General features: G+C 33.5%; 3 protein-coding genes across 3 annotated transcripts; 1 reads left to right on the top strand and 2 right to left on the bottom strand.

The window, feature by feature from the left end:
- Nucleotides 1-645: 645 nt before the first annotated feature.
- Nucleotides 646-3,144, top strand: LOC112517855 (transcription factor bHLH62-like). Its single transcript, XM_025125225.1, has 7 exons — nucleotides 646-1,503; nucleotides 1,847-2,029; nucleotides 2,124-2,189; nucleotides 2,283-2,351; nucleotides 2,434-2,493; nucleotides 2,596-2,772; nucleotides 2,853-3,144. The coding sequence occupies exons 1-7, from the start codon at nucleotides 646-648 to the stop codon at nucleotides 2,949-2,951; spliced, it is 1,512 nt and encodes a 503-aa protein (XP_024980993.1). The 3' UTR covers nucleotides 2,952-3,144.
- Nucleotides 3,145-12,816: 9,672 nt separating this feature from the next.
- Nucleotides 12,817-15,093, bottom strand: LOC112517854 (glutamate receptor 1.3-like). The gene is made up of 5 exons (XM_025125224.1): nucleotides 14,964-15,093; nucleotides 14,475-14,620; nucleotides 14,044-14,347; nucleotides 13,204-13,529; nucleotides 12,817-13,128 (listed from the first exon to the last, which is right to left on the bottom strand). The coding sequence occupies exons 1-5, from the start codon at nucleotides 15,091-15,093 to the stop codon at nucleotides 12,817-12,819; spliced, it is 1,218 nt and encodes a 405-aa protein (XP_024980992.1).
- Nucleotides 14,776-18,118, bottom strand: LOC112517891 (glutamate receptor 1.4-like). Its single transcript, XM_025125264.1, has 2 exons — nucleotides 17,064-18,118; nucleotides 14,776-15,740 (listed from the first exon to the last, which is right to left on the bottom strand). Exons 1-2 carry the CDS (start codon nucleotides 17,335-17,337, stop codon nucleotides 15,379-15,381), a joined length of 636 nt encoding a protein of 211 aa, XP_024981032.1. The 5' UTR covers nucleotides 17,338-18,118; the 3' UTR covers nucleotides 14,776-15,378.
- Between the last annotated feature and the right edge of the window lie 222 nt (nucleotides 18,119-18,340).

The raw sequence follows: 18,340 nt of genomic DNA, 5'->3' as shown, positions 1-18,340 counted from the left end.
TTGATAAATACATAAATTTTTATTTACCTATATGATCAAAACATAACAAATAACAATTTTATCTCGACCCTTCATAATTATTTTGTTAAATAAGATTCACTTTTTAATGATTCAGAGATTGTCTTTTAATGAAATTATTAAGAAGGTAAATAAACAACCCAACGAATTTATCTTTACATGTTACGACCCGTAATAATTTTAATATATTTGTTTGAAATAATTGATTTTGCAAAATAAAATATATATTTATTTCATTTTTTTAATTATAAAAAGCTTGATTTGTTTGACACAGAAATCAAATACAAAGATTTAATTGTTGTCATGCTATATAACTTCATCACCTTCCTCCTCTCTCTCCCTCTCTCTCTCTCTCTCTCTCTCTCTCTCTCTCATCGCTCCCCCTTTTCTGTTGCTTGCCTTTGCATCACAAATCTCTCTCACTCCACCCCACCTCCAATCATCTCCCCAGCTTCCTCAATCATATCCCATGTTCTTCACTTGATTCTCTTTGGGATTCAATCCAATTCAACCATATTACATTTTTTTTCATAATTCAATCATGTTTTAATCCATTTTCTCATCTGGGTTTTCAATTTTACACCAAAAAGATTCATAAACTTTCCATTTTTGTGTTGTTTTTCCGCCATGGATAGAGATTTCTTCCTTAATGCAGGGCTCCACTTCGAACCCTCGTCTCAAATGTCGTCATGGAAGTTGATGGCATCGGTGCCGGAGATGAATTGTCCCCCGGAGCAATCTTCCGTCGACAGATTCAACCATTTTGAATCGGCTCTTAGCTCAATGGTCTCCTCCCCTGTTTCCAGTTCAGTGGCTAACAACGATAACTTTGCTGTTCGTGAATTGATCGGAAAATTGGGTAGCATTCGCAATGGTGGCGGTGAGGTTTCTCTGGCTGCCATAGCTCCGGCGACGGCGACGGTGACAGCTCGTTACAACAGTAACAATACTTCATGTTATAATACACCACTGAGTTCACCACCATCGAAATTAAATTGGCCAATCGCCGATCATTTTGCGAAAGAAACAACACCCACTTTGCGAAATTCAATCCCGTACGGCGGCGCTGGTTTGCCGTCGCTGGCGGCGGATCCTGGTTTCGCAGAGAGGGCGGCGAAGTTTTCTTGTTTTGGTAGTCGGAGCTTTAATGGCAGAAGTAGTCAATTAGGGTTAAACTCAAACAACCCTGATTTCCAATCTAGATCTAGTGTTTCACCATTATCAGGAAATGCAAAACTGCATCGTGTTTCCAGTAGTCCTTCATTGAAAATCGATGGATCTGCCATGGCCGCCATTCAAGAAAACAAGAATCCAACCGAAACCCACATCAACGGGTCGGGTTCTGATAATAAAACCAACTCCATTGAAGATTTCTCTGCTTCTGAACAAATGGGATTCAAGAATCAGAACGATTCGAATTCTAGAAAGCGAAAATCATCATCTTCAAGAGGAAAAGCCATGGAAATTGCTTCCACGATTGTAAAGGTAATAACCAACTACAAACCCATTTCAATCAAACAACTTTTTTTAATGATAATCGGACCATGATAAACACAGTGGACACAACTGTTGTATATGTTAAGGAGACAAAGCCTTCTATTGGTCATAATTGTTTTGTACACCTTAAATAGAAAGATAGGAAGATGGGATATTCCACCATATTTCAGAACATATAAATGGTCACAATTGTTGTGTATGTACTTCATAAAAATACGATATTCCACCGTATTCCCATGTCTCAACCACTGTGCCACAACCCGTGCGGGTTTTTGTTGTTGTTGATGATTTACATTCCAAATTCATCCACTTTGAATCTTGATTGTTTCAGGAAGAAGGTAATGATGATTCGAATTCGAAAAAACCGAAGAAAACAGAGAAAGAGAGCAAAACAGAGATAGATACAAATGGTGAAACAGAGAAGAAAACAAATCTTCCAGAACCACCAAAAGATTACATTCATGTTAGAGCAAGAAGAGGCCAAGCAACTGATAGCCATAGTTTAGCAGAAAGAGTGAGCTTTCTTTCTATCTGAAAACAACAAAAATGGCAGCTTTTTTTTTCAAACTTCAAGATCATGATTCCAATATCATCACTGTCATTATCAGGTTAGGAGAGAGAAAATAAGTGAAAGAATGAAGCTTCTTCAAGATCTTGTTCCAGGTTGCAATAAGGTAAAAAAAACCATCAACTTTTGGCCACGAAACTAACAACATTGGGTTCGGGTACTGATCGAAAACGCCGAAAACTGATGTGTTCTTCTTTAGGTCACCGGAAAAGCACTTATGCTCGATGAAATCATCAACTACGTTCAATCATTACAACATCAAGTTGAGGTAACGAAAGAAAACCATCGAATTCGTGTTCGAAATCGACTCATTCTCGTCTAAATCGATCCGCGTCTTCTTGTTCTTGCAGTTTCTATCCATGAAATTAGCAACAGTAAATCCAAGATCAGATTTTGAAATCTCCAAAGATGTAAGTCAACTCTCTCTCTCTCTCTCTAAAAACCCATATGTTTCTCTCTCTAAAACCTTACAAATTTGAATTTCCTTTTGTGGGTATGTTCTAAATCTGCAGATGAGTCAATCAAATGGGAATTTATCTCAACAATTATACCCAATCGAATCATCTGCGTCAGATTTCTATCAGCAAAACCCACAACAACAAGTACTCTTCATTGGGTCTACTCCGATCACCCAATCTCCGGTGGACCCATTAACCCCTGTTCATCGATTCACCGAACCTTTCTCCCAGGTTAAATAAACTTTTTACCCCAAATTTTAACGTTGATTCAACCTTAAATTAACAACCAACGATTCGAATTTTTGATCCAGTTTGCAGGATTTGAAGGCGATGATCTTCATAGCATTGTGAAGATGGGTTTTGGAGACAATCGTAATAATCAAACATCTGAGATGAAAATTGAGCTCTGACCATCGATTGTAAATACAAGAAAGGGAGTATTTTGAGTTGGATTTTAGAATAATTCAAGTGTTATTTTTGCGATTTTATCCATTTTTAGGTCTAATTCTTTTGATCTTTGGGTTAATTTCGTTCAATATGTATTGTATTATAGAAATATTGTGTGCAGTGGAAGGTTAAAGAGACACCACATTTGTAATATATATTATATATAAATATATTTTGTTAATCAGAGATTAAATTATAAGTGGAAATTTCCACCAGCTTTCATTCCGATCACTGCTTTGCATGTTTGTACCGTACTCTCATTTGATATCACGTGAGACCAGTCTGTTTTCGTAAGATTATTTTTTTACATTGAAACTTCACAACAAAATACTATAAAGGCAACATTTACAATGTTTTTGCTGTGAAGTTTCCAAGATAAAAAGTCCGTTGGAGATGTTCTTATTTGAACCGAGGACTATCATCATAATTACAAATGATAAGATTTGTTAAATTATAATGTAAATATTTAAAATTTAATTTTAAATATCATGAAAAAAGTTGGGGTTTATTAATTAAAGATATTTTATTTCAATAATTAAGGTGAAAAGGCATTAATTGATTAGATTAAAAGTAATTAATTAACAAAAAGTGTAATTAATGTTTAGAATTTAATATTTAACATTTAATAAAAAAAATGAAGAGTAGTAGAAGAATCCCAGGTTGGCATTGGTGAATCATGACTCGACCCACTCCATACAACAAAGACTTTTTATTATTATTATTTATAGTTAATATTTTAATTTAATATTAAAACTCGATGTGATGAGAGAAAAGACGACTCAATTCTAGTGGAGTTACAGGTACTTAAAAAGATGCCTCTTATATTATATATATATATATATATATATGTATGTATATATACATGTATATGATCATGTGAGAAGGATTGTTAAGGCGATATATGTAAGAAGGGATCTGGACTCTTGATTATCTTAATTTTAAACTCATCTATGGATCGCGTTTGATACAAGGATTGATCCAGTGTATCTCATTCTAATGTGCATCTAAGGGTCGAGATATCTTCTTACCTTTGTCACCATAACTTTCATTTTAACTGGAACCCAACCATATATATAAGGTGAATGATCGTGTAAGAAGAGAATTTATGTTGAGAAACATAAAAAAATATCTAAATATTTGATCACCTTTAATCTCATGAATTGTGTTTTAGAAGGAAACTAATCTGGTGCATCTCAGTGTACTTTATTAACGTTGATATTCAATTAGGATTGACCTAAGAATAGAAATCTCTTATTACGTTTTTCACTATACCTTTCTTTCTCGCCTGAACACAACCAGAAATTACAAAATAACATGTTCAAATATGCTTTTGATTTTGATTATGATTATGATTATGATTATGATTATGATTATAATTAGAGGTTAGTTATTAATAAACCTGTTAGGTGAGAGACTTGTCCCCCATCCAATCATTTTGCACAACGTGTCTTTGGAAGTTGAATTTATTTCATTTTTTAACCACAGAATTAATTACGCAATGTTTAATAAATTAATTCTTATGATATTATGTGATAGCTTAAGCAATATAGGTATTATTATTATTATTATTATTATTATTATTATTATTATTATTAACGATATCATTTGTTTGTTTTAAAAGTTTCGGACTTTAATTTGACATGGAACAAGCGTATATGAATATACCTCCGCTTGATATCCGACAATGATAAAGGATATAAAACTTGAAAGAGGTATTTCATAAATAGAATATATGAGTATGAGGCGATCATAATGGGTTCATAGAAACGTTTCACATCGATGAAATCATATATACTAATGTTTTATACATATCTTGCATTACACGAGTCGAGCTGATGAAATAATGTCGTTTGCTAATTTTCTTGCACGGAATGTGCCGCCTTTTTCACGGATAGGGGATGGTCCCCTTACGGGGGGAAAGACGACTACTTGAATTTGATAGATATATTTGTTGACCGAGTTGAGCGAAATAGATTAGATCTATATCTTAGGCTATGTCATTCACGTAAGAGCTTTCTCTGCTTCGAGTTTGTGATAAAAAGAACTTGGATTTCTTCGATCTAGTCAGTCTTATAATCAAATTATACATATAGGGGTATGTTCAAACGAGAACAAAGTCAAGGTATGAGAATGGGAGCATGTGTATATAAAATGTAATTTTATACTAGAAAATCACATGTGATTAAAGAACGGTCAACCCAAGGGAGTGCTTGTGTGTTTGGCCCGATGACCTCGACGGTTTGATGGTTCCTTTATTACATGTGATCTTATATTAAAACTGAAGTGGTTGGTTCTTGGATGACAGTTCATAATTCAATAAAACTGAGTTGATCAAATTCAATTACTATTTAACTATCATCCAATTATATAGGGTTGGGTTCCGATGAGAAGGAAAGTTATGGGAGAAGCTTAAGAAGAAATCTGCACCTTTGGATCAATCATAATTGAATGATAACACCAATAAGGTGTAGCGAGATGCACGAGATCAATTTCCTTCTAAAGCATAATTCATGGGTGGGAATGAGATTAAATATGATCAGAGATTCAAATCTATTCTTACCTTTCTCTTCTCACACGATCATTCATAATTGAAGATCAATACTAATGTGGTGCATCAACATGCACCGGATAAATTCTCGTGATAAGCATAAATTATGGGATGGAGTGAGATTAAAAGTGATCAAAGATTCATATTTACCCCCATCTGTCTAAAAATAAGTGTTCATATTTCTATTTTAGTTTGTTCCAAAATAAGTATCTACTTTTACAAGTGTTACTTTCTCATTTTTTTTACCCTTAATTATAGGATGGAGAAATTTCTGTCTCCATTATTAAGGATAAAAATATCTTTTAATTAACTAAAAACTATAATAAATACACATTTTTAAAACTAGAGTATTCGTGCTATGCATCGAGACACATCTCGATTTTAATGTTTCGTTTTATTCTTTATCTATGTCGATATAATGATAATAATACTGTTTTATGTGGTTTTGAGAAAATGATAAATGTTTCTATTTTTGAATAAAATAGAAAGTTTAAAATATCATAAAATTTTAAGAAAAAATATATGGATATCAATATCAACTTAACAATTTAAAAGTTCTTGTTTTATGTAATTTCTTTTATTCAAAATCTTTATTATGATTTAATTTAAAATAATCTAATTTAGATTTAATGATATAATTTTTTATAAAGATAATAATTAAGTATTTTGTTAGAACTCAATGTTTATCCTAATGATTATTTTAGATTTTTTATATTTAAAATGTGATGTTTATCCTATATCTGATTATGTTTATCTGTAGTTAGTTACACAAATTTAAATATGGAGCTCTAATGAGTTATAATTACGCACAATCTACTTGAATCTTGAATTTTAAGTAATATGTATGAATAAACAATATTTCGTATATAAAAGATGATTTTTAAGAGTTTTTGTCAAATGTTTTATAATATAGTATAGATTATAGAAAAGAAAAAATATAAAATAAACACGATAACTGCAACATTCTTTTTAGACATACTCGTAATAAAATACTAAAATTCACTGCTGAATCACGTATTTGATTAAATATTATATTTTTTAACATTTTTTGTATTAAAAAAGACAAAATTTTCATCGTTGTAGGCCGGATTCAGTGCATGAAATTTTAAAAAATAATTCATTTTAAATTTAATTTCATTTTTCTTGTAAAATGGATTTTAATTCTAATTTTATATTAAGCCAAGTGTTATAATTTTCAAAGCTGATAAAATAAATTTGTGTTAAAACATATTATCGTCCCTTTTTTATTCTATTTTTATAACAGTTTTATCAAACTCTTTGAACCTAAAAAAAGTGGCTATTTGATAGTGGCTGAATGTAAAATGATTAAGTGGTCAGAATGATTAAAAGACTCTCATGATATAGTGCAAAATAAAATATAATTGTTCGGTAATTTTTAGTTTTCTGGTTTTTTCAAGAGATTTTTCAAGGTTTTTTGGTTGATTTCAATGAAATTTTTTGGGTTTTGTGGTTGATTTTGAGATACTTTTTTCTGTTTTTTAGTTGACGTTTCATGTATCTTCTAATATCTCGAAGCACTACTCAAAGTTTAGCGAGTACGCCATTCAAACCTCAAAAAAAATTACTCATGAAAATTGGTTGAACGAGTGCACGAGACCTTCCTCAACAACTCATAGGTCTGCCCCCGATCAGTTTCACTCAAATACTATTTTCAACGCTATTCATAAAACAAATAACATAACCTTCATTGAGCTTATATTATATTTTATGAAAGTCAGTGTATTATTAAACGAAAAACAGTACATAGCAGAAAAATAAAAGCTATTTCAACAATACAACCGTTAAATTAAAACAGTATTCTCATATTATTGTATTATCGATTTTTTTTTCCTAATTCTATTTTCTATCATATATCAATTAACCGAACAGAAGATTCAATTTAATACAGTTATAAATTTCTTGTCGATACGATTCGTAGTTTTTAAGTGATTTTTGATTTTAAGTTTTTGTAGCACACACTTATGTAAAAAAATGCACGCTAAAATTATATGTTATACATTAAATGTAATTAAAAATAGCCATTAAAACATTATTTATTGGCATTTAATAATTTTCTTCCTGTTTTTATGGTCATATTCTAACTATATCTTTCCATAACGATTGGTTGATATAAATTCGTATAAAGTATACAAATATATAACATGTATCATATAATATATATCAGTTATTAAAATGTATTGTTTTTAATCTTATAGAATTTGCAGTATATAACTTGATATGTAATTTAAACAAAAATGTTGAAGAATTTTATGAGATTTAAAAAGATATTACAGAGTCTATTTCTGTTATGTTTTTGACTTCCACTTCAGATTGGTTTTTTCCCATTTGACAATCATGCGTCATAAGTCTTGTGCTTAGTAAGCTTTCTTTTCATAGACTACGACCACACGATCTCAATTCAGGTTTAATTTATGTTTGGTTAGGTGTTGTTGTCAACTCGTACAACGTTTTAATGGTAATGCTACGATAAAACTTTTGTTAAAGGGGTTTTAGTTTTCATGTTTGACCTTGCAAGTTGGTGGCGTACTAGTTCGGTTTCTATAAGCAACAACAATACGAGTGGATTTCACTGTCTTTTGCAGCAATAGTGACTTAAGTTATATTCGGTTTAACCCCTGATCAAGATACAACGCTATATTGGTCCCAATTACAACAACAACTGTGGCATGCTGACGCTATTCTAAGCAACAAAGCCACTTTCACTGTTCTTTTGCAGCAACCGTGACTTAAATAACAGCTATATTCAATTTAAGTCGTGATCAAGATACAACAGTATCTTCCATTTCATTTACAACGACAACTACTATAGTTGACCTTAGCCAATTAGGATCTATATGGTAATGCTTCAATCTGCTTTGATACATAATGAAGGTTTAAATCTTTTTTAAGAAACTACTCTTTATTAGTTGCTGTTTTTTCAACCAATGTAAACATCGGTTATATAAAATCCGCTTGTTCAAACTGATTACAGTATATTATAACTATCAGTTTATGTAATTTACAACCGTTTAAAAAAACCCAGATATAAAAAGGTAAAAATGTTTGTGTGTGTGTGTGTAATTAATGTGTGTTTGAGTGGGTGTTTGGTGTGTGTGTGTTGTTGCATGAGTTTGGTAGAAATAGTAAAGGACAATTATTTGGTTCACCAACCAGACAAAAAAACACACCCCCTTTTGTGGTATCCAACTGTAACTATGTTTCTTGAAAATCCAATTTGGTCCTTTTTTTGCTTGACAAGCAACTTTGCATTATGTTTTTACCCAAAATCTTTGGGAATTTTTAACCAACTTTTTTGTCCATCTACTTCTACCAAGTCCAAACCCAGCCCCAGGGGGAGGGGGGTGGGGTGGGTGGGGGCGGAGAAGGAAGAAGGGACACATTAGTTTGTAGAAGATTGAATGTCCTTTTCGTTTTATTTATCATATAAATTGGAACAACATAGAAGCTATATGTATTATTTTTTTATTACTAGAAAGGTACTCGTGCAATGTAGCGAGATACATCTTTATTTTATTGTTTCGTTTTATATTTTGGGTCTATCGATGTTATAATGTGACTTTATGTGGTTTTGAGAAAAAAAAATGTTTTTATTTTTGAATGAAATATAAATTTGAAGATATTATAAAATTTAAAAAAAAATAAGCAATAATAGTATTAAATTAACTATTTAAAAGTTGTTGTTTTTGTGTAATTTCTTTAATTCAATTTTTTTATTATAATTTAATTAAAGTAATAAAATGAAGTAATTTTATTTTTGGTTTAATAAAATAATTTATTTAAGAAAATAATTAAGTATTTTGTTAAACTCAATGATTATCTTAATTATGTTCTGGATTTTTTATATTTAAAATAAGATGTTTATCCTCTATTTGATTATGTTTATCCGCAGTTAGTTACACGAATTCAAACATGGAGTTTTAATAAATTGTACTTATACATAATTTACTTGTAATCTTAAATTTTAAGTAATATGCATCAAGAAACAGTACTTCATGCATAAAAAATGGTTTTTAAGAGTTTTTGTCAAATGTTTTATAAAGTTTACTTTTGGTCCGTAACGTTTGTCACTTTCAACGATATTTCGTCCCTCAACTTTTGGTCAAATGCTTTGGTTTTGTTTTTTATTTTATAATAATATAATATATAATATGAATTTTTAATTTTAATAAAAATCAAGAAAATATATAAAATGATTAAAATACCCCTCATTGAACTAGATGTAACGGAAAAAACTAACTGTCGTTAGACTGAAGAACAAAGTCTTGTTGGCAATTGACAAACGTCAAAGATGAATATATTAAAACAAAGTTGAGGGACATAAACCGTTGAAAGTGACAAACGTTAAGGACCTTTACTCTTATAAAATTTATTGATGTATTCAGGAGTAAACTATAGTTGAAAATAACAATTTTAGTCTCTATAGTTTTGAAATTAAAAGATGGTCATTATAGTTTACAAAAACATTTAGATTTAGTCCAATTCTCTAATGATCGTTTAAAAGATTATGTAAAATGAGGGGCATTATTCTTCTTTTATTGATTTTTTTTAATCTTTTACCCAATCAAAATCGATAAAAGAACGAAAATAACTCTCATTTAACGAAACTATTTAACGGTTTGTTAAAGAAAAGAATCAAATTTGAACGCTTTTACAAGCCAGAATGGTCATTTTATAAGTTCGAAATTGTGGGGACAAAAAGTGTTACTTTTATAATCCATAGGGACCAAGTTTGTAGTTTACTCTATATTTAAATAGATTGCAGAGAATATTAGTAATTCAAAAAATGAATCCATCAGGGTTTTATTTTATTTTTAATAGGTAAGAGTAAAATGATTAAGTTAAAGAAAATCGGAAAGTTTAAAAGTTTTTTTATTAATCAGGATATCTAACCCGTTATGTGCGAGCCGATTAATCCCAGTGCGAGCCGATTAATACCAGAGCGACCATTTGCTTCGCTGATAGCACGGAGTCACCGTATTTGAACATCCGTGGCCACAAAAGTATTTTTATTCCTCCTTGGATTCAAACCAGGAACCTCCACACGCTTTTGACCTTTAGAGCCCAAGTTCAAATCAATCGGACACCACCATTGTGGTTAAGTTTAAAAGTCAGATTTCGTACTGAGTGCACATAAATATTTGATTATTTTTATGAAGTATTTAATCCTTGTAGTTATTTATGAAATTAACAAATAGATAGAAAAGTGTTAGCATGTCAAACCAGTTTGATTCGTTTTTAACTGGTGTTGAAAAAATAGCGTGATTGACTTTGTTCAATGTCTTTATTCCTTCCCATTTTACCACTTACACAAAGTTCATATTCAAAAAAAGCGGGTTTCTAGCTGTCAAAAGTTGTTCACTATCATGAAATGAAGTGTTTTCATATATCTTTCCGTGATTGTTTTTCCAATGGTTCTTGTCCTTTTGAGTTGAAGAACATGATTACATCCATCTACATTAATTAAGATTGGGTTAGTTGATTAATGATTGTTAACGTCAAATTTGTCAAGAAACGTCCATTTCTCAGCTAAAATGAGTCAAACAAACAAAGAGCGACTGAAATACGAGACCATGTCAGACCAGACGTACACAACAACTATATTCAGAAATAAGATATGGAGGTAAGATGTACACAAGATACGACACATACCTTATATTTATTCCAAGGATTAGGGAGATTGTTTCCGTGAATAACCACCGGCTTAACAAAAGTTTGTGGACTGATCCCAGAACGAAATACAAGACATCGTTCAAAAAATTTAAAGTGACAGTCTTTTTCTTTCTTCATTAACCTGGATATCCAACCTACTATACGAGCAGACTGATCCCAGAACGGTCACTTGTTTTGTGGGTAGTTCGGAGTCACCGCATTTGAACCTCCATGGCCACAAAGGGGATTTTTATTCCTCCTTGGATTTGAACCTCCATGACTTTTGACCTTTAGAGCCCAAACCAATCAGATATCATCCTTGTGGTTAATCACAATCTTTAAGTTTCAAAAATAAAACGTGTGGCAATTTATTTGTTCTTCAAGTGGCTATCAAAGTGTCAACAATAAGACAAATAATATTCTCGTGGAATGACTTTATTTGATGATAAACAGCAAGTTTAAGAGGACATAAGCCGTATGATGTTACGTTATATCTTTGCTTCATTACTGTATTTAAAATGATTAGTAATAATTATTAATTAGAAAAAAGGGTTGAATTTTATATCTCATAGAGATTCCATTAGAAAGTGAAAATCTTACCAAAAAGAATGTTAATAATAATTATCAAATCTTTAACCACCAAACTCTAATTTAATCATCCTTCCTAATTATTTTGACACCCCACAAACATCAATTTTTATTAATAATATTTAATTTTGTACTACAAAAATTCATATTTTAATTTATGGCAATTAAATGGATTATTATACTTTTTTTATTTTATAAAAAATTTATTCTATTTCAACCAAAAATTAAGTACTAGACGATAATGGTGGTGGTGGTGGTGGTGGCAGTTCCAATAGACGGTGGTCGATGGTGGTTGTAAAGGATGAGGAGGTGGTGGACAATGGTCGTGGGCGCCAGTGGTGGATATGGAGGTCAAGGGGGTAGTTGTGAAGGAGATGGTAGTGGCAGTCGTTGGTGGTGGAGATGGTTAAGGTGGCGACGGTGGTGGTGGTGGCGGCGGCTACAGTGGGCGGTTGTGGCAATCAAACCAAATATAATATTAGAGTTATATCAAGTAAAGGTAGATTGTTAAATTTTTAGTAGTGTCTCATTTTGTCTCATCTCGGTCCATTTATCTTGGTGTGACAGGAAAATGTCAAATCTGTCCCATCCTGCCCCTGTCCCATGTTGATTAAACGTGGAACTGTGAGTTTGTTCATGTCCTGTCAAAAAACTTGTCCGATGTACCAAACACAACCTTAGAAATTCAAAAAAACCAGAGTCTAATTATGATTTTTGACTACTTAGGACCGTCTACTAAACACTTACCTGGTAATAGCTTACCATGTCACTTACCTTATCGGATTAACATGTCAATGATCAAAAATCTTACCCTATAAGTGCAACTAATAAGGACCAAAAGTCTTACCCGATAAGTGAGGGTGACGACTCTTACCCGATTAGTGTTTACCCGATATTTTTTTTTTTTGCAATCTGGTTCCGAATGCCCGAGCCTAAAAACAAAGAGGATAACAGTAGTCCAACAAATAAAAGCAGAATTGTACTACTCTCATTGTTATTCGAGTCATCTTCTTTCAACAGCATTACCAGTTTTTCGGCACGAAAAACCTTTTGATCAACGCTAGCTTTCCTCCGGCCAGCTTCGTGGAGTTGAAATGTAGTTTCTCGTGAACCAAATAAAGCACGAACAGGAAAAGGGCAGCTGCCATYGACACCCCACTGATCACWAATAGAYCAYGCAAGTCTTTAAGGTTTAGAATTTTAGTTGTAGGCGTAGAATCCACCGGTTGTTGGTTAAACCACTTATTCTCCAACTTGTTTAAAGTCCCATCTTCTCGTAGTCTGGCAATCTGTCTCGAGATCTCAGGGACCCAGGATGAACCTCGTGCAAATACCTGCAAACTTTATCTGCATCACACTACAAACTGAAAATAGCAAAAGTAATGAAAGTTACCGATGAGGAGACTTACSAAGCCAAAACCATTAGTGGTAGCTTCAGAAACGGTCATGGAGTAACCAGAYGGGTATTGTGCAAGGAATTCCTTAATGTAAGGAATTTCATCGACAATTGCATCAATACCGCCTTTCTTACTCCCACGTGACAAAGCATCGGCATATGCCTCTAATGYGGAATACAACTTCAATCTGGTGCCCWGAATYGAGTTCTTATTATATCCTCTGTKAAMGAAAAAGGAAGGCGAGWATCCAAYCGAATTTCTCTTCGATGCTAACTGAATTTGTTCGACGGTTAACAACGAACTCAATGTTGCAGTGTAGCTTGAAGTGAGCACCAGCACTACAAACAACCATACYATCACTACAAATCTTGACAAATTACTCTGCAGCTCCTGCCCTGCGATTACAAACACTTGCTCGGTTTCTTTTGTCCAATTCATGTTTTCCGATGCATATTGGAGTTTGATCGTTTCCTTTGATTACCACTATGACTATTTCGTTAGACTTAAGGTTACAAAACCCACTAACAAAACCTGCTTTATAGGATGCCAAATATGTCTAATGTGATAATAGACTGTTTTATAAGACTTATGATTGTAGGACTACACAATTGCATCACATGGTAACACCTTTATATATAGGACATACAATTGTTTGGTCGTACGAAACAGTTTATTAGGACATTTAGAAATCTCTAGCGTTACTATAAAACCGGTTTTTGTAGTAGTGACCCAAACTTTTGCCATGGAAGTAGAGATATTATTAATCTAAACTGAATGGGCTGGCGTGTTAGAATATGTAAATGATACATATATTCTTAGAGATAACAAGACAAAGAAGATGTCAGAGCTTACTATGAGCATAAACAAGAGTCAAAAAGGCAAACCAAATGGTTGTTCCGACTTGTTGTCCTCGTGAACCTTGAAATTCTTGATTTGTCCGATGTTCAAGAATCCATATCACAAGTGCCAGTAAAATAAAAAAGCAAGCAGACGCAAGCCAAAGATTTGAACTAAGTGGTTCCATAAAGATCCATWYGCTTGCATCGGCGTCTCGTGATAGTGTCGCAAAGCCAAGATCGGTGTATGGCAATGTGAAGTCAACATATCGAGATCTGTTAGCTGTGATTGTTATATCTCCAATGGCAGCATCAAATTCCTGATGAAAACAATAATGCCATRCAACAGATTAATAATGCTCTCKGTGCATTAATTTGCTTGTGCCGAAAGTCATGTAGCTAGAATATATTGATTACAAAGAGTACTGGATTAGAGAATATGCATACCCCAGAATGGACTAGATCTATAAGATCGTTGTAATCTATTTCTCCAATTTTAGAATTATTCCCAATTGGAATGTAATGTAAGGCTACATCCGGACCTAATGCAGTGAAGGCAACTTGGAACACTTCTGCACAAAACCCTGAAACGACTGTCGAATTAGTTTGAGCATCATAATTCACTTGAAAAATTCCCCTTGATCTAGAATGGCGCTGGAACGACAATTCTGAGGTTTTGCTACCCAGTTGCTTGCTATGTGATGTAATACCTCCTGGCCAGATGATGGCTTTCAGGCCATCCTTGGAAAAGGAATTTTACTTACAAATCTTTTTGGTGAAAGCAGCATCTGTTGTCCAAAACCCAACCCTATGTTTCCCTTTACCTATCACATTTACTATTTCTAGCACTTGTGCAGTAATCCTCCCATTCCTAAATTGGAAAAGACCACCTAAACCTTGAAATGATATTCTTTATCTGATTCAGAAGTGCTGTACTCTTTTGGCTGGAGCCACTCGTTTCCAAATATTTCGATTTAACAGCTTGCATGCTCTCAACAGACATTGCTAGTGCTGAAACTGCATCATGTGCCCAAATAGCATAAGCATTTATGTCCTTGACCTCCATCAATGGGCTCCTACCATCATATTCCTTTCTCCTTTCCAAGTGAATTTACGAAGTTCCCTTGATTGTGGAATATATGATTTAAAACCCACTGCCCCTTGCATAGACTCGATGACTTCACCATCCAAGAGATTTAAGAAGTCCATAGTCTTGCTAGTGATGATCCATTTGTATCCCTCACCCATCATTCCTAGATATTTTGCATTCAGCAAAAGGTCGGTTGCAAGAGAAGGTGAAATATGCAACACATACTTTTGTTCGCATAGTCGAAAGCTTATGAAGCTCTTCCTAGACAAGTTCATAGCTAGCAGAGGTTGGAAGTAGGCTCCTAAACGTTATAGATATGTTCTTCTCTCGGAAGGCATTGGCCATAAATGTAGCCATATCCCTCCCATTACCAGTGTTCTCACAAATAACGATCAAATTCTTCCATCCAAAGGATTCTGCCATTGCAGCAATGCCATTAAATTGAGTGGTTTCATCCTGTGTAACTTGAAGGAAATAAGGATGCTTGTTGGAAGATGGAGTCGGTGAAAGTGAAAGAATAGGTATTCTAGCTTCATCTCCTAATACCTTCAGGAACGTTTCTTCAGCTGTCGACTCTGAACCTATGATCGCTTGCACTTTTGTCTTCTCCAAGAGCTCAAAAGCTGGTGGGCAAGATGGAATTAGCAATCTACTCAATGTAATTGGGACTAAAGAGTGTTGGAATTTTGGTGAGTTTGGAAGTTTTTCCATCCCACATTCGTAGAAACGCAAACTGTAATTGAGTTTATAAGCCTTTACGTTCGAGTGGGTTTTTAATGTATTGTTGACCTTATGATAGGGTTCTATGAAAGTGTATCGCACACGCAAGGAGGTGCACTTGCATCTTTGATAATAAAACATGGTTTTTATTAAAGTTTTGATCTTTATCAATAAAGCTTCAATCTTTATTAATAAAGTTTACAAAATTTTAATCAATAAAGTTCCAATCTTTTATTTTGAAAAGTTTTCCTTATTAAACCATGAATATCGACTATCCTTTTAATCTTTCAACAAAAACTACCCCTTCAAGTATCTAGTACATACATGCTAACCAAGCTACAGGTTGATGCACAGCGTCACATGGTTTTAAAGGGCATATCTATACCCAAGTTTGGGTATCAGTTGCATTCCTTGATATTTTAGCCACGGGTATAAAACGGCGGATCTAGAAACTTAGCTGACTAGGTCAAACCTAGGGGTGTCAAAAAAAATTCTGAAACCGAATAACCCACCCAAGCCACATGTAAGGGTGGNGGCGGATCTAGAAACTTAGCTGACTAGGTCAAACCTAGGGGTGTCAAAAAAAATTCTGAAACCGAATAACCCACCCAAGCCACATGTAAGGGTGGATATGCCAAGATGCAAGCTACAAATGATTTCTAAGGTCCCAAAACAATAAGACATCCAAGTGCATAAACAATCTCACAACAGATGCGAATTAATTCATCTGTTGGAGATGAATGTATTTTTTTTAAGACTTTTGATTCTCCATTTTAGAGAAATTTTGGAGAATTTGTTGGAGATGCTCTAAATTTCTCCAAATTTGGAGATCTCTCCGGAACATGATTACCATGGGAGAGAAATGGTGTTTTTATTATATTCCACCAATAGGTAACCATGAGAGAGATGGTTCTTTAGAGATTTTGAACTTTGGTTCTCCATTTTGGATAACTTTTAGAGAATTTGTTGGAGATGCTCTAAGAAAACATTGCAAAAGATCTGGCAGTAACAAAACAAAGAAATTGAGATGGAACAACAATTTATTTAAGAAACCAATATATATATATAACAAGAACAATCAGCAATGGGGTCGGTGTAATTTCCAATGGGCTCACGAGGATAAAATGCTATGGAGAATTAGGGTAAGAAATTTTTTTGAGTGAAAATGAAATTTTAAAGAGATATGACTGGGGTCAACTGACCCCATAACCTTTTATAATACTTACCGGTATGTAGAGCATGCAGTGTTTCTCCTTGGATATCCCTGTTGTGCAGAACTATCCTTGTCTGATAGTGACTGTTGACCTTGTAAAACTCAGATAATGTGATGGTAATGCAGCTATGAATGATCTTTCCAACCCTTGATCCCATATCTAGAATCACTCCCACCGGGATCTCTTTGTAGGATGGATCTTCATGTGCTTTTAAATGTAGCTGAAAGTAAAGCAACATCAGTATTAGAAACAAAAGGTTTGTTCTCTTCCTGCCATTGATCTCCATTATTGAATGGTAAAAACCTCCTATTGCTGCAAGTGAAAAAATATGCTATGCTTTTCATTTAAGTCCATCTTTTCTCTTTTTATTAATTATTCTCATGAGAAGGCTTCATTCAATCAATTATGACCACATATACTCCACATGCATCATTCAAGTGCTGAACCCAAAAAAAATGGTGTTTAAATATTATATTTCCTAATTTTTAAATTACAACAGTAAAAGGTAGGTGATGGTTTAATGAACGAAGAAGGCTAAACAGTTGCTAGTTGAAAAGGATTCAGATGTCAAAACTGCCTGGAAGTTTATTTATTCCATCGACTTAAATGCCGTCTGTTTCAAGATGGAAATGAGCAAAATAAAGAGATTATCAAGAATGTAACCAATATATAAAGAAATCAAATTGTCGACCACACACGGATCCCTCAGTTTTGGTGTCATTATGCTAGCTTACGTAGTTATATTAAGCTAAGGCTTGTAGATATATGCTCATTCAAGAAGAATTTCAAGCAATTTCTTTTTTAAAGGCTAGGAAACAATCTTTTGACTCCACCAAATAGAAATTATATAATCTTCTTTAGTCTTTACTTTAAGAAATTCTGACTGGGTATTGGAGCAACCATTAAGGTTCCCCCTTTACTGTTGGAAGGCCATTCTTGACAAACCCATCAATCATATGAGTCCAAACTATCCTTTGTATAAACAAGTTTAGACACCACAAGCTTCTTCAATGAGTCCATGATCATGGCAAAGACAAATCATAACCTCCCCCATGGAAGCATTTCATCAAACATTTGCTTTGCATAACCAAGCTATAGGTTGATGCACAACGTCACATGGTTTGAAAGGGCATATCTATACCCAAATTTAGGTATCAATTGCATTCCTTGATATTTTAGCCACAGGTATAAAATGGCGGATCTAGAAACTTAGCTGACTAGGTCAAACCTAGGGGTGTCAAAAAAAATTCTGAAACCGAATAACCCACCCAAGCCACATGTAAGGGTGG

Source organism: Cynara cardunculus, assembly GCF_001531365.2.
Source record: "Cynara cardunculus var. scolymus isolate 2C chromosome LG 9, CcrdV1, whole genome shotgun sequence".
NCBI lineage: Eukaryota > Viridiplantae > Streptophyta > Magnoliopsida > Asterales > Asteraceae > Cynara > Cynara cardunculus.
Note: the sequence above shows the minus strand (reverse complement) of the source record. Positions and strands in the feature narration are given on the sequence as shown.

Bases quoted from the DNA above. Each gene is read 5' to 3' on its own strand.
- LOC112517855 (XM_025125225.1), top strand. From the start codon at position 646: ATGGATAGAGATTTCTTCCTTAATGCAGGGCTCCACTTCGAACCCTCG. The intron at 2,030-2,123 runs GTGAGCTTTCTT...TGTCATTATCAG, and splicing joins GCCATAGTTTAGCAGAAAGA to GTTAGGAGAGAGAAAATAAG. The intron at 2,494-2,595 runs GTAAGTCAACTC...CTAAATCTGCAG, and splicing joins ATTTTGAAATCTCCAAAGAT to ATGAGTCAATCAAATGGGAA.
- LOC112517891 (XM_025125264.1), bottom strand. From the start codon at position 17,337: ATGGAGATCAATGGCAGGAAGAGAACAAACCTTTTGTTTCTAATACTG. The intron at 15,741-17,063 runs GTAAGTATTATA...CTTGCCCACCAG, and splicing joins ACTGCATGCTCTACATACCG to CTTTTGAGCTCTTGGAGAAG.